The sequence below is a fragment of the Xiphophorus couchianus genome, chromosome 1 (genome assembly GCF_001444195.1).
Source record: "Xiphophorus couchianus chromosome 1, X_couchianus-1.0, whole genome shotgun sequence".
In the NCBI taxonomy this organism is placed as follows: Eukaryota; Metazoa; Chordata; class Actinopteri; order Cyprinodontiformes; family Poeciliidae; genus Xiphophorus; species Xiphophorus couchianus.
Window position 1 is genome coordinate 11,405,073 of NC_040228.1, and position 15,652 is coordinate 11,420,724.

The following is a 15,652-nucleotide window of genomic DNA, read 5'->3' on the forward strand; positions in this document are numbered from 1 at the left end:
GAAAACCAGAATGAGCAGCTCCCCTACTTATGTCAGGCCTTTTTCACAGTTGAGAGCAGGTTTACCCAGCTCACATGTAACTGATGTGAAAGGGTCTGGTGCAGCGATTATGCTGCCAGAATCATCATTCATGACTGGTTTGGTGTTGAGTGAGTCACAATCTGGGGAGGCATATACATGCAGGAACACAAACACCCATACACTCACACAGAGCTCTCTACATGCTTGGAACATGTTCACCTTCATGTGGCGAGAGCATGCAGGCAGTTCCTGGAAGATGAAGGTGTTGATGCCACTGACTTACTACATAAATCCAATAAATCCAATAGAACACTGCTGGGACGTTGTGTTCAGTCCATCTGACTCTGCCTCAGGGGTTGCACCTCAGACGTTACAGTAACTCAGTAACACCATGTTTCATCTCTACTGTAGGTGGAGACTAGCTGGAACACTAGCCATACAGTCAGGTGGGTTTCTGTTTGTTTTTAATGTGTGCAGCCCGCATACTTAAATCTGCTTCTTGACCCACCAATACATTTTCACCATTTAAGCAGGTTTTTCAACAGCATAAAGAGAAACCTTAAAATAAATAATCAACCAAAGAGATTGTTTTTCCCTTTATTATCCTCAGCACATATTTGAGCAAGTATCTATAATTCAGTCTTTGTATACATTAAAGAGAATATTTCCAGCAAATTCTGTTCTTTGTATCATGAAACTTGTTTTTTTGACTTATCCGTCCACTCTGTGAAAAATAAAGCAACTAAAATCCAAACATTAGTATGATTTTTAAGCTGACGACAAATGTCTGTAAGCTTCAGAAATGTGCTGCTGTACACATCAATGTGACATCAGCGGGTTAGGGTGGTAACATTTCAAAGCTTGGAGTTCCTGCATGTGGTGGTGTAGATTGTTGAAACGGTCAGACGAGGCGAGGCGTGTTTGATTGGCTTGGGAGCAAAATAGTCTAAACAACAAGAAGCCTTGTGTGAAGAGGATGTGTGCAGGAGGGAAATTGAGGTCATCTGTCAGGGAGTATTGATGCCGAAAGCACGCAAACTCAAGTGGAAAGCATTTGCTCCGATTCTCTACAAGTGAACACACACATTGTCGTGGTCACACACCAGCAGCTAAAACTGCAATAAGCTGTGGTGGAGAAACGGAGGAGGTATATATATATATATATATATATATATATATATATATATATATATGCATATTTTCCAAGGCTAATTTAGGTTTATATTTGATCAATGAGGGATTAGTGACAGCCTGAGGAAGAAAATGTATTTCTGGTATTCGTTTGCTGAGTCTCATCAATTGTGTGCTTTCATGGACCACATTTATGATGCAGCACTAGCTCAAAATGACACAAGAAGAAAGATAATGAAGGATTTCTTTCCTCCGTGCCAAAGGGACTGATCTGAATAAATTCAAGTTGACATATTCAGTGCAAACAAATTTTACGTTTCCTGTTTTCTTAGGAGGTTACAAACCAGCTTCTAATCATTTGAAAACAATTCCTGTCCTGGTTGCATGTTAGTTTATTAAACAAAAGAAAGGTGGCCTAGATTTTTATACTTTAATATTGATAGACTGAAAAATAAATTATAGTATCAATGATAGAGAAGAGTGTTATTTTTGAAAATGATCCAAATATACAGCATGGCCGTCTTCTAGAAGCAGAGGGGAATCAGCATGAAATGTAAGAGAGGTTCTGTTGGAGAGGAGGCTGTAATGAAAGGAATGATGAAAAGAAACATGAAACAGAAAGAAATGTCAGTGGGTGGACATTTTTTTTTCTATGAAAGGATAGAAAACGTTTAGGTGAGGAGAAGAAAACAAGAGCATGAAGACAAACATAGTGAGGTGAGGGTTTTATAAGTCTAAAATGTTTTAAATAAAAATTATAAATATTTGGAAAACTGTCCTGCATAAATTTATTATTTTGAAATTGTGTTTTATTTGTAATGTTGTTCTCTATTTCATCTTTAAGACAACAGAATTTGCAAATAACTTAATATTTTTGTTTGTCTGGTTCAATAGATTCTAAAAAAGTTACTTCAAACAGAAGTCACAAGTCAAATGAGAATCCAAAATAATACATTTTAATACACACAGATTTCTTGTGCATTAATTGACAAACAACAGCTAAATAAATCAGTTTCTAGATTTGCACCTGCTATTTGGTGCTGGTTCTTCAAAAATATAATAAAAAGTGTGGGGGGAGAGTAGTCTGAATTGGGTTCTGGAGCTGTACCCCACCTCATACATTGCACTCATTCGCCAGCCGCGAGTGATTCCAAGCCGCCGCTAACACCACATCCACCAGGAGAGCTGAGAAATTGCACCCCCTGGCTTCTCCTGTGAGACATGCAAGCGCTGACCAATGTTTTCTGTTCACACGCTCACCCTTATCAGGTGATACCCTGCAAGGGTAACCATTGGCTCTTGTCTCAGACCTTCCCCGAGGTGATTGGTAGAGTGACGAGCACTCAGTTTGTGACCTCTACAATGAGCTTCCTCCCACACCAGGAAGTGGGAAGGTTATTCTTTGGCTATATAGCCCCGATTTTGCAGAGAAGAGATGATTATGGTGCACAACCGATTTTTACACACAATGTGTCAGGAAAGACAAATAACTAGAGTAATGTAATAGAGACAGTATAAGACAGTGTTCAAGCTTTATTAGTCAGTAATACTCAAAAAGAGAAATATTTCTGAGATTTTATGTACAGCAATGCATGCTGGGAGCGAAACAACCGGGTCATAGACAAGTAACCTGCATAAGCTAAGTTGTTCTCGACGTTCACGACAGCTATTGTATTAAACTGTGGACGCTTCGTATCTAATGAAAGGGAGAAACCCAGCATGGTAACTGAGTAGACACCGCATTGGCTTCATTGTACAGTAAAAAAGGTACGTCACTTTGTCCACCATGTTGTGAGTGGCAAGTTTTCACAACAGATACACCACGGGTCACGTTCATTTTTGATTAATCATTAGTATGCTTTACCATTAAGATTTAATACTATTGTTAAGTATTAAATCTTAATAACAGTCATGTATCAGTGAATTAAAATGCAAGCAAGTTCATTGACTTCTAAAACCACATAAATTTTGTGGCTTTAGTTAGATTAAATATACTGCATTTAGTTAATAAGCTGAAATTGCTTCCAAATGTTTGGGTTGTTTTCCTTGGTTCCTAATTTAGATAGTTTCTTCCTAACAGAATAACTAATGCCTCACAGTATCATCCCTTTGTGCTAATACCTCACTTCAAAATGTCAGTGAATATTGTAGCCTAATACTACATTTATTATATTTTATAAGAGTTAGATCTTGAAACTGAGTATTTATGTCTTAATGACATTTACTTGGATGATCAAACGTAACAAAAACAAGCTCTTAAAACAGAACCATCTTGAACGAGAAAAAACGCCACTCACAATATGTCGGTCACGTTAACGGTTATGCGTCGTGTGTGTGCTTTGCATGACGAAACCACGGAAACTTCACAGTTCCCATCATGCCTCACGGATATCAGCTAGTTTGTTCGTATTTTTGTACTGAAAAACATTACTGTCTTTACAGATATAGTAACTAACCTCTTGTATTATATCAACATAACAGCATAGTGCAAAAAAAAAAAAAAAAAAAGTTTGAGTGAAACCACAATACTAAGTAGATTCAGATTTGTGCGGTATAAAGACGTAGTCATCGTCCTCCTTCATCCGGGCATTCAGAAGGTTTGCAATCTGGGCTACAAACAGAGAACTTGGTTTCTCACATACTTGCCCAGGGGAAAGTCCCCGGACCCGTGGCAGAAAGTGCTCTGGCTAAACCCAGTCTCGGCCTGCGCTCCCCTGCAGAAGCTAAGACGTTCATGTGAACAGAGCTTAGGGATCGCTTGTCGAATTTGTCAGCGTTCAGAGGTATGCAAACATCATGCACGAAACGCTTCAACTGAACGGGGCTCATTCTCCGAATGCACGCTTTTTTGGGGATTATTTGGTAAAAATGCATTTTAAATGAGAATCTCATTTGTCATGAACTGTTCCTGATATAAAATAACATTAAATTCACTATTTTGCTGTTTTTTAAAAACAAATATTCAAAGAGGTATTTTGATGTTGTTTCTGAAGTTAAACTTTTAACTTCTTATTTAAAATATGTTAACTCTAAAAACATCCTAATTAACTTTAACATTGGAGATTAAACTTTATTAATCGCAGAGGAAAATGAAATGTTTTCTCCAAAGAGTTGCTAATGATGCCGGTGGGCAACAAAGATTTAATTGGCATTATGTTGCTAGAACATAACGGAGTATCCATTTCATGTTCATCTCGCTAGCTTCGCCAACTAGCTTCTGTTGAATATTGTTTCATAATCTAATCCTATTTTAAACGAATGAATCAATACACCAGACTTTTTTTAATCTTATGAAAAAATAAAATATGGGAAAAGTTCAAGATCTCTCAATACTTTTGCAAGCTGGTGTAAATTTAGAGACTATATAATGTCTCCATCTTGTGGTTGAAAAGATGATGTGCAACTCAGTCTATAGCATCCAGTAGTAGAGTAACTGAAGTTTTGTGGTTTTAATCCTCATACTGTTTATTTGTCATACTAAATCATTAAAATATAAAAGTCCCAGTCCTCTTAATCTTTCATTTCTGTCGATCCTTCAGCTTCATTTTTTTTTAAAAGAAAATGCCTGGTATGTTTAAGTAAATGTTGATAGTTTTACATCCAGAAAGTGTCTGTTCATGTTGGTATGACTCAAGTTCTGTAATTGCGCTGAGAATGTACTGCAGGTGTGAACGCTTTTCGTCCTTTTCACAATAAACTAATGAATAAAGCATAAGTTGCTGCTGACAAAACAAGTGGATCATTATTGTTACTCAGCATTTAAATTCTGAAAATGGCCCCTGGGTGTCCATTTTCCATTGTTTCACCTTTCTCAGAACACAAAAATCCACACTGTACCGCGCTGACGCCAGTAGAGGGAGCTCCACCCCTACAGCCTCCATCCTAATAAGCTCTGACATCAGAGCACACGCTAACACACACAGACCATACCTTCTGCCACAGGATTAGGGCAGCAAACAAAAAGCTTAAAGAGTCACGTGCCTCTACTCTCCAAATGATCCCTTCTTGTAACCCACTTCCCTTACTGAGCTATCCCATGATTTACTCAGAGTGGGCGTAGGCACGAGCATCAGCAGCATCACTAAGTTCCAGCTCCTCCCTGCTGCATGCTGGGAGGGAGAGACTGAGAGGATCAGGGTCAGATAAATTCCAGACTGAGTGACGGTGGCACTGAGCGTAAATGAGAGGACAATCGGATGCGTGAGTGTGTGAGAGGACAAATTAGGCTGGGTGATAGAGAGAGAGAGATTTGTGAGTCTGTCTGTATGTGCATGAGAGAGAGGGAAAGATAAATCCAGAGAGGACAGGAGTGCGTGTAAGGCATAGAAAAGAGGGACAAGAGGTAGAAGACAAGACAAGAGGATTCGGAAAAGGAGGGAACATGGCTGAGCCGGAGCTGAAATCGAGAAGCAGCCGGGAGAGTGTTGCTAAAGCAAGGAGCCAGGAGAAGATGGAGAGTAAGTACAATCTGTACTCACTCTCCTGGAGACGGCACATGATGCAGAGCTGCTTTATTCCATCATGGGCTCTGATGCAACTGATGCAAGACTAGAATGGCAGAGTTAATGTAACTGTTGTGCAGAGCTTGTGCTTTTCGGGAGTGGCGATGCTAACAGGTGACAAAAATGGCAGGTGCACATGTGTCTCTACAGAGAAATGGTAGGCCGAGTGACATTAGGAGAAACTTCTGAAAATGATCAGATTTGAAAAGTATTTACATTTTCCACTTGTGAGAATCTAAAGTTTTAATGTGTTTCACATTGCTGATCTTCTGCTCTGCTGTCTTGACTTCACCAGCAACTGAAGCAGAGCCCAATCAAGATGGTCTTATTGTGGAGCACCCAGCATCCCCATCGGACCCCATGGTCTCTGCCCCTGCTGCCACAGACCCAACTGACAGCCTGCCTGGCAAGGGTGAAAAGATCAAGCTCAAACGCAGCATCACCCTCTTCAATGGCGTGGGGATGATCATAGGCACCATCATCGGCTCGGGCATCTTTGTGACTCCAACAGGTGTGGTCAAAGAGACTGGTTCTGCTGGCCTCTCCTTGATCGTCTGGGCTGCCTGTGGAGTTGTTTCCACCATGGGAGCCTTGTGTTATGCCGAGCTGGGTACAACCATCGCAAAGTCTGGAGGAGACTACACATACATCCTTGAAGTATATGGCGAACTTGCAGCCTTTCTGAAACTGTGGGTGGAGATGCTAATAATTCGTCCATCGTCCCAATATGTGGTCTCGCTGGTGTTTGCCACCTACCTTCTTAAACCCCTGTACCCAACCTGCCCTGTGCCAGACAGTGCCGCCAAGCTCATCGCCTGTGTGTGTCTTAGTGAGTAGGATGAACTTTTCAGATTTATTTTTCAGTCATATTTTGACTTCCTTATGGGTAAGTTGGAGACATTTAATTCTGAATTCCTAGTCATAGTTGTGTCTTTCACTACACGTTGCAGCCTCCTTGACGTTTGTGAATTGCATCAGTGTGAGAGCAGCCACCAAGGTCCAGGACTTGTTCACAGCATCCAAATTACTAGCTCTCATCATCATCATCCTCTTTGGCTTCATCCAGATATCCACAGGTAAGCACCCTTGAACACATGCTTTGTTCTTAAGAGGTTCAGATGGTTATTTGTCACCTCAGCGCTCTCTCTCTTCTTCACTAAGCCTTTCGGTTTAATGTCACTATACAACAATTTAATTTTGATTTTAAAACGTGGGAAGTCAAGTTCAAGGAACTGAGTAAACTGGAAGCAAACTGGAATTTAATTTGACCAATTTTGCGATCAAAATTAACAGAAGGATGTGATATTGACACTTTCTTTCAGCTACACAAACAACAAAACTTGTAGGGTTGAGACAAATAGCTTATTTTCACCCAGACCACAATCCAGACTAGAAGAATCCCTTGATTATAAATTAAGCTTGTTAATATCAGTGGCTAATTGTGAATCACTTATTGGATCTTAATTCAGCAAGTTATTATTTTGCATTGGAGTTGCCTATAACTAACAAAAAATAAAGTCAGTTAACCACATATTTTTATCTAAATAGGCCAATCATTCGATTAAGTTTTGAAGTAATTCTTTAATCTGTAATGATGTGTTTCTTCTGTCTGAAAGTAACATTCATGTTTTGAAGTGTTCCAGTCAGAGAGCCTCTGGAAAGACTTGAACCTCTTCACCAAAGTTAAATCATCCAAATACACGTGGAGACATGGAGCAGTATGCTCAGTAATAATGAGAAGGATTTAATTGCTGTGATTGCAAGCAATACTCTTCTAATGATAATTAAAATTCGTATTTTATTGTGATTTATTACCTTTAGAAAGATGTTTCATTTCTAACCAGAAACAAGCTTCTTGGTTGAATTAAAATATTTAAAATCTAAATATTCCAGGTGTATGAATAATTATGTGCTTCACAGTACATACATGTTGATAGTATCTGGAGTAGTGTATTATTTTAAGAAGAAGATTATAAATATATATTTCTGAGTTTTTTGGGGTTTTTTTTTTACGTTCATTCCTCAGATTTTGACCCTGATATTTACATGTACAGTATGAGGTATTTTTCTTTTGTCTCTAATCATACATGAGCAAACTGTTGATGCATGTTAATGAACCCAATGAAGCAGGCTGCTGTCCTTTCAGTTTGTTAGCACAGTTGCTGAGCCTGAGCACAGGGCCCGTCTGTCTGCAGCCGGCTGATTGAGTCTGGCTGTGCAGCCATGTGCGCGTGTATCTGTGCGCAGGTCTCCAGGCTGCATATGGCTGTAAATCATTGCCATATTTTTCTCATCTCTACAGCGTTTAATTGAGAAAGGATACACTAGAAGATATTTTAGGATTTTTTTATTCAGAGAAAATCACTGGCTTTTGAGCATTATTTCATGTAAGCTCCATGATGGATTGTACATTACTCAGAAATGATGTAGCAAAAAAAAAAAAAAAAAAAAAATTTAAAAAAGGACACGCGGGAACAGAATGTGACATCTGCTTCTTTCCCTCCTTTGGGAAGGCCACACCCAGCTCCATTGTTTCCCCTTCTGCCCCTGCCCCCCTCAGTGAGTTACCATGGTAATGAGGTGGAAAAGCCTACACTGTTGAGTACATGACAGAGGGACTAAAGGGGCAAATAATGTGGGCTTAAGGCCCACTTAAGAAAAAGTTATTAACATCTGAAAGCACCAGGTAGAGTGGGCTCACGCCCAGTGAGAATACAAACTCACATTCTAATAGTGCTATACACTGATGCAATAAATGTATGTTTTTCCTTCACAGACTAAAGTTTATTTATCATATTTGTAATTCTGCTGGCATTTAAGTGTCACCTGAACCAAAGTTACCTTCGCTTTTCCCACATCTAAGGAGATGCTGGCTGAAAATATCAGGATGTCTTCCAACAGGCTGGTGTTGGTGGAAGAAATTAAAAAGTATCAGGAGTGCAAGAGAATATCTAACCAGATGTGTTAGGACACAATATTCCAGAAGTGATGTGAGCAAACTATATCTTGAGGTATGATTCAGTTAACAATACTATCTTAAAATAACTTCCATACTTGTGTTTCTCAGCAACAGCAATTGCCTCAGTTTTTTCCTAGCCTTGACATGTTAGCTGTATATGAGCAGGAAAGACACTTATGGTCAAATAATCACTAGTAATGAAGCCCTGTCTTCAGGAAAGCTTGTACCCCCCCCCACACACTACATAAATATTTGCCTAAATGGTTGCCACATGGCAAAAATCAGTTATCAGCTAATAATCATCCCCACATCTTTTAAGGAAATGGTTTGTTAGAGATGTAAACAGCTGCATTTCTTCCTCACCCTACTGACTAGCTGTGCTGCAATGCTAATTGTTGTACAAACCAGAAACAAGTGTCAATGTTAATTTTTTTTTTTTTCAAAATTTTGTTATCATATACCCATTTGAGATATGTATTTGCTGCTGTTTCTGTTAAGTTGCTTTTTCCCTCTGCCACCACAAGGGGAGCCCAAGCCATTGTTACTGATTTCTAGCTCCATATTGGTCAATAAAAAACACAGAGTTAGGATATTTCTGTTTTAGTCGTTCCTTATATAACTTTTTCTGTGTGCACACAGGTGATGTGCCGTATTTGACACCAGAAAAGGCGTTTGAAGGCAGTAAAATGGGAGTGGACAACATTGTATTGGCGTTGTACAGCGGCCTCTTTGCTTTTGGTGGCTGGTGAGACTTCTGTTATATCTGTTTATCATTAATTTCTTACTTGCTCATTAAAACACTGTAACCCAAATTTTTTGTTTCCCACAGGAACTACCTGAACTATGTTACTGAGGAGATGATCAATCCAGAGAGGTGACTTAGAAGTGATGCAGGTTGATTTCAGTATTTTACAGACTCTTGTGTGAATATTACAGCAATGGCATGACTGCCCTCATCTATGAATAAGCTTGTCTACCATCAGATGACTGCATGGAGATAGAGTACAATGAAACACGAAAGCTGAGCGGAAATAAAAATATTGGATCGCATGAAATTGAACACCATATTTACTGTATGAAGTGAAGAATTTTTATCTGTTATAAAAATTCTGGTTTTGCTGTATTGTTGTTTAATGATTATTGGTCTCTCCCCACAGAAATCTGCCCTTAGCTATTATCATATCGATGCCTATAGTCACAGTGGTGTACGTTCTGACCAACCTGGCTTACTTCACCACCATCTCTCCTCAAGTCATGGTTGAGTCTGAGGCGGTTGCTGTGGTAAGCGTGATTTCCTTCAGTTCATGACAACATGCATGTCTTTAGTTTTCACACAATCTACTTTTTAAGCAACAACATTTTCACCTCTGTATGTATCTTTGTCCTCATGAACTGATGCAGAAATTTGGAGAGTACCACCTTGGTGTGATGGCCTGGTTGATTCCTGTCTTTGTGGGACTCTCCTGCTTCGGAGCCGTCAATGGATCTCTATTTACATCGGCACGGTGACTAAACCACAACATTGACATGCTTTTTTGTTCCTTAGACCTGGGGGTGGAAATGTTATCTGCTTCAGTGGAAAATAACTGCCTGTTTCCCAATTAGGCTGTTCTACGCTGGAGCCAGAGAAGGTCAACTCCCTGCTGCTCTGGGACTGGTTCATACAGACTTGTTTACACCTGTGCCATCACTAATCTTTACAGTAAGGCTGAACTGGTTCCAACTCTTTTTCATCCTTTGTTAATGTTATTTTTTTTATTCCAGATTTGTTCAGCAACTTAAACACTACTTACGTCAACTACTTACTCATGCTTAAGTGTATATACTATTTGGCACCCACAACACCACACTACCTCCAGCAAAAACAGTTTGGCATGGCGGAGAGGGTTTGGCAAGTTTTTTATGGGTGCAACCCACAGACCCAGCCCTGAACCACGAGGCATCATTTAAGGAGAAATAAACAGGCTTTCTACTGGTATGAGATTTTAAGGGTCTCTTCATTCATTAGAAGTCTGCAAAAGTATGGAATCGGATATTATTTTATTTTTTTCTGTAATGAAAACTTCAGACTTTTTTCTTTCTTAAAAGAGCATTATTCCAAAAATTCTTGATAAATTGTTTGTATTTTATGTTAAATTGTATTAAATCGCATGCTTTGATGTGGGCTTCACACCTTGATTATCAAAAAGTTATTTTGCTTTTTGATCTATTAAATGTGGGATCATTCAAAGATAAAACAAAGTTACATTTTTGTGGATACTGGAAAATGGAACCTGTTGTTCTGAAACAGGGTCTGGTTGATTTAAATGATTAAAACTGCTATTTTTAAAGGTTCCTGTCTTCACATTCTCTACTTTAAAAATCTTCCTTTATTATTTGAAATATTAGTTTGTTCCTAAATAGCAATAAAATACCCCGTACCACACTTCAGTTTGAGCAAATCCCAGCAAAAGTCAAAGTTTAGATAAGTGGATTATTGAAATAAAAGAAAATGTGTGGTAAGCTCAGCTGGGATTTATTACCAAACAGCATTGTTAAAACGACAACAAAATCTGCCAAACACGTATTTCTTTACTTTTTGTGCTAGGTTTATATTCATGTCAGAGAGAACAACCGGTGCTGTGATTTTTGTACTTTGCAACAGTGCCTGCTGTCCATGATGTACGCCATCTCCCAGGACATCTTCTCAGTCATTAATCTCTTCAGCTTCTTCACCTGGCTGTGCGTCGGCATGGCAATCGCCGGTCTGGTGTGGCTACGCATCACCAAGCCAGATCTGAGAAGGCCTATTAAGGTACAGTCTGAACAATGTTGATTTAAACTGGTCGCCCTTTTTGGGGGGTTAAATCCAAGTAAAAGCCCTCTTGACTCTCAGCCAGATTCTTTGTCTTCTCAAAAACATCAACACGTCGGCAGGTTAAACAGGGGCTGGACTATTGTTATTTTATTTTCGGTGAAAGCACCATTGTATCACTGCTCCTGTTATGAGTCGGAAGTGGAGCCACACTGTGTTTCCACGATGGGAGGGAGTGGCAACTGAATGAATGCACCGTTCTTTGTTGCCCTCTTACCGTGGGAGTATAACCTTGACAGTCGCCTTTCATCTTTCGTTTGAGGCAGAGTGATCTCAGCCCATTTGTTTTACAAAGAAACTACACACAGGAAATAAACAGGGATCCCAGCTTTATTTCTAAGCTAATTATGAAACAAGACTTTAAGTTTCTTTTGTGTTTCGGTTCAGAATGCCTGTCAGAAAACAAGATTTAATTGCCTCGGTTCTTGACACCTCAGTTAATCTTTTCTAAAATACCATACAACAATCAATATTAAATTATTTAATATCACATTAGTTGATTGTGGAAGTTATTATTTATAAATCTTAAGGTCTGGTATTAGGAAGAAATAACAGAACTAGAAAGGTGAAGGTGTAAAGTTGTCTTTCCATCATTGGTTTCAGCCAAATCTGTTATGTATTAAGTTTGTAAATCAGGCGACATCAACCTTCTCCCTGATACCTTCTCGTATTTGTACAATTAACAGCTTTTTCATTCATTTTCTTTCCAGGTGTGTCTTTTCATCCCGGTGACGTTTGTTTTGGGCTGCGTTTTCATGATCGTCGTGTCTTTCTGGGCGGCGCCGTTTGAGAGCCTGGTGGGCAGCAGCATCATTCTCACAGGCATTCCTGCGTATTTGCTTGGCTACAAGTGGAAGAAACCCCATATGGTCAAGAAGATGCTGGGTAGGTGAAGTTCTGGGTTTGTTTATTTTAAAATGATGCCTTTGTTTTTGTCCAGACCGGGCTGAAGAGGTCTGCGGTTTGTTACGAAATTCACGGCAGAGTATACCTGTACCTGCTGTTCTGGTTTATTGTTTTGCACAATGTGAAGCAATGGTGTGAGGCAATGTTTCCTTAATTTTCAGAATATTCATTGTGCCTAAGCAAAATATGTAATACGACGCATTGTTTTTTGTCACAGAAATCTTCACAATGTTCTGTCAGAAGATCTTCATGTCAGTTCCTGAAGAGAAGGAGAAACACGAACAGGCTGAGTAACGTCTGGCAAACTGAGCAACGGTCTTCAAATGTTTACATTCATTTTGAGCACATTCTTTTTCAAATTTATTTTACCAGCTAACGCTAAAGCGAAAACAAAAACTACACATTTACAAGAGGCCTTGTGGAGCGCCCTTGTGTACAAAATCTAAAAGCATATTTTGCGACTCCTTCAGGCAGTTCAAAATGTCTGCTGGTCACGTTTTAAGCAGGATTTCAGATTTGTTCCTGCAGCTTTTACTCTGAAAGGTTTTGACAGTCTTGTGACGTTTAGTGCTGGAACATGCTTTCTTCTAGAAATGTGAATAGCTGCAGTGGATATATGATTATACTGCAAACACAGTATAAGAAAATGCTGTAAATCTACTGTCTTGCAGGTTTGCTGTCCACCGGCGAGCAAAGAAAAGAAAAATAGAAGACGGGTTTGATTGTTTTAACTTTGTCTGTCATTAATGATAAAACTTTACCTAGTATTGAGTAGTTTACACTTCTTCAAAAAGTGAAGATGTGTGAGGTAAAACTGAGGGTTGAGCGGTAGATACGGTTGTATTTCTGTAGCTAACATGCTGCTAGCGTACAGTGGCTCTCAAAGGTCTACAAGGGCTGCGCAATAATAGGAAAACAGAGCTTTTCAATATTATAGATGACTATTGCATTGATAATATCAAATGCAATTGCTAGATTACCCCTATTTTCTTTCTTTTCCAATATCGCCATGTTTCCCACTCTCTCTGAGCATCAACAAAAGACGTGTGGGTAAAAGACAGCAACAGTCTGTCAAAATGTCCAGGTAGGTTATTGGTGAGCAGTATTTTGATCCTCCTCACTTGGACCACCCATCATTGCATCAAAACAACATTTTGAAATTGCAAAATTGCACATGTTGATACTTCGATAACAACCGCGACTCAATACATTGTGCAGGTTTACAACACACCCCTATAAAATGTCCATTATTTTGGGCAATTAGATCTTAATACAGCAGCTTCAAAATTTTTGTGCCTTTAATGTGATATTTATTCTGTACAATTCAACTGGAAAACAAACAAATCTCTTAGATTTTCTTTGTCTTCTCACAAACATCAACATGTCGGCAGGTTAAACAGGGGCATTGAGATAAGTGAGCCGATTCTTTGCCGCCACTTTACAAATTAAAGCTGAAGCTAAAGGATGAAATGAGCAAAATGTCACTAAAAGCAAACAAAATGGGGCAACTGTACTTAATTATAGATTCATTAGAGTTGATAAAAGGTGTTAACTCAAGAAGACTGAAAGTTGAGTCTAAAGGTTCTTCAACAAAGTCTTAGTTTGGGGTTGTTAACACTTGGACAAGTGCAGAATATTTTACATTAAATACAAAAAAAAAATTATTCAAAAGGACTTATTATAGCATCAGTTTTTTGGGTCACAAAATTGGAATTTTAGCAGGGCCGTTTGCAGTTTTCAGAGCCACTGTATGATGTCACTATTTAAAGAGGACTACTAGCAGTACAGCATTTCACCCATATTAACATTTATGTTAAGCAACTTTTGATTGAAACGGCATTTTGCAATCATTCATACAATGACTCAGTAACTTATTTTAAACCACAGTTTCTAGACACACAAAATAAGATTTGCAATTTATCGTGTAAATAAATTATTAGTGGTTCTATCAGGGTAGTCTGTCTTTTAATGATTTTTTTATGATTTCTATGCCTCCAACATAATCATGAAAAGATGACAGAAACCAGCTTCTGTTGTTGTAAAGCACTAGTAGCAGAAATAATGGACCAGATATCTCTGTAGTGGTTGTGTCAGTGTTTGCATTGGATGTTTTTGTCATTTGTGCCAGCCTTGTCAATGCTGATATTTCTTTTTTTTTTTTTTTGACACTCAGACCAAACTGAATGTTTAATGAAGCCAGAGACACAGCCCCCACAAAAACCCAAAGAGAGCATTCACCGAAGCAGGAAAAACTGAGTCCTCTGGGCTGTGGCTTATAGAGGATCTAGATTTTTCCTGCATAGAAAACGTTTTTAAAGCTTACACTGAATTCTGATAATTCATTCAATACATGACGGCTGGAGGAACGAAATAGGAAAATTTGTGCCATTTTACCAGCATTTTTATTCCAGTAAGTCTTAGAATTTCTCAAAATAACAGAGAATTTCCTTTGTTCTCTACTCCTCTTTTTTTGTTGTAATAGTAATTCAAATTGTTCATTTTTAATAAAATCAACCAAGACACTTAATATAACTATTATAGTGCATAATATGGTGCATAAAAATATTTCACACTCATTATATTGCCACATCCATAACAGCTATGAGCACACCCATAAATAGCACAAAGGTTAAATATGGATTCCCTCTTTATTGATTGACCTCAAATGAGGATGGATGCGTTCTGTAAACCTCATCAAATATTTGTGCACAAAATACTGTATATGTATAAAACATTACTACATTATGTAATCACACTTGCCAGGTAAAATATAGAAAACGTGTATTTTTAATCTTATAAGTGAGAGTACCTATTATATCTGTTGTATCTCAGTGACCATGGCAGGTACATGTAACAATAAAAGTATTTTCTTCAATGTTTGAATTGCTTGTGTTCTATAACAAAACGATGAACACTTAACAGTTTTTCTTCCAGGATGTTAAAAATATTTAAGTCACTGTGCTGCATAAATGCAGAACTCAGACATATTAGCATCAGTGAACAAAAGGCCGGCTGCGGATTCACTGCAGTCTGGTGTTTCAGACAGAGCAGGCTACCTCCGAACACAAGAGACAGCTTTGATCCAAATGAGGATATCACAGAGCAATTTTCTCAAAATGCAGTTCAGTGTTGTTATCTGCCGAGCCATCAAGTGGTTGGGTAGTGATCTCGATGAAAAGCCCATCTTGTTTTGTTTGTCTTGTTGTGCCTGTTGGCTTTCTGACAATGAAACCATTGAAACCTGGGCCGTCTGGGGAGTTCATATCTGTCTGAGGGGGA

At 38.7% G+C, this 15,652-nt stretch overlaps 1 protein-coding gene across 1 annotated transcript; it reads left to right on the top strand.

Moving 5' to 3' along the window:
• The first annotated feature begins 5,120 nt into the window (after positions 1 to 5,120).
• Positions 5,121 to 15,252, top strand: LOC114148104 (large neutral amino acids transporter small subunit 1-like). Its single transcript, XM_028023061.1, has 11 exons — positions 5,121 to 5,609; positions 5,950 to 6,483; positions 6,605 to 6,730; positions 9,253 to 9,358; positions 9,443 to 9,487; positions 9,771 to 9,894; positions 10,015 to 10,118; positions 10,219 to 10,315; positions 11,258 to 11,407; positions 12,178 to 12,352; positions 12,591 to 15,252. The coding sequence occupies exons 1-11, from the start codon at positions 5,534 to 5,536 to the stop codon at positions 12,665 to 12,667; spliced, it is 1,614 nt and encodes a 537-aa protein (XP_027878862.1). The 5' UTR covers positions 5,121 to 5,533; the 3' UTR covers positions 12,668 to 15,252.
• The last annotated feature ends 400 nt before the right edge of the window (positions 15,253 to 15,652 follow it).

What these genes read in the sequence shown, in the direction of transcription:
- LOC114148104 (XM_028023061.1), top strand. Translation starts at nt 5,534, where the DNA reads ATGGCTGAGCCGGAGCTGAAATCGAGAAGCAGCCGGGAGAGTGTTGCT. An exon ending in CATCGCCTGTGTGTGTCTTA is followed by an intron (nt 6,484 to 6,604) that starts GTGAGTAGGATG and finishes TACACGTTGCAG; the next exon opens with CCTCCTTGACGTTTGTGAAT. An exon ending in ATCTGAGAAGGCCTATTAAG is followed by an intron (nt 11,408 to 12,177) that starts GTACAGTCTGAA and finishes TTTTCTTTCCAG; the next exon opens with GTGTGTCTTTTCATCCCGGT.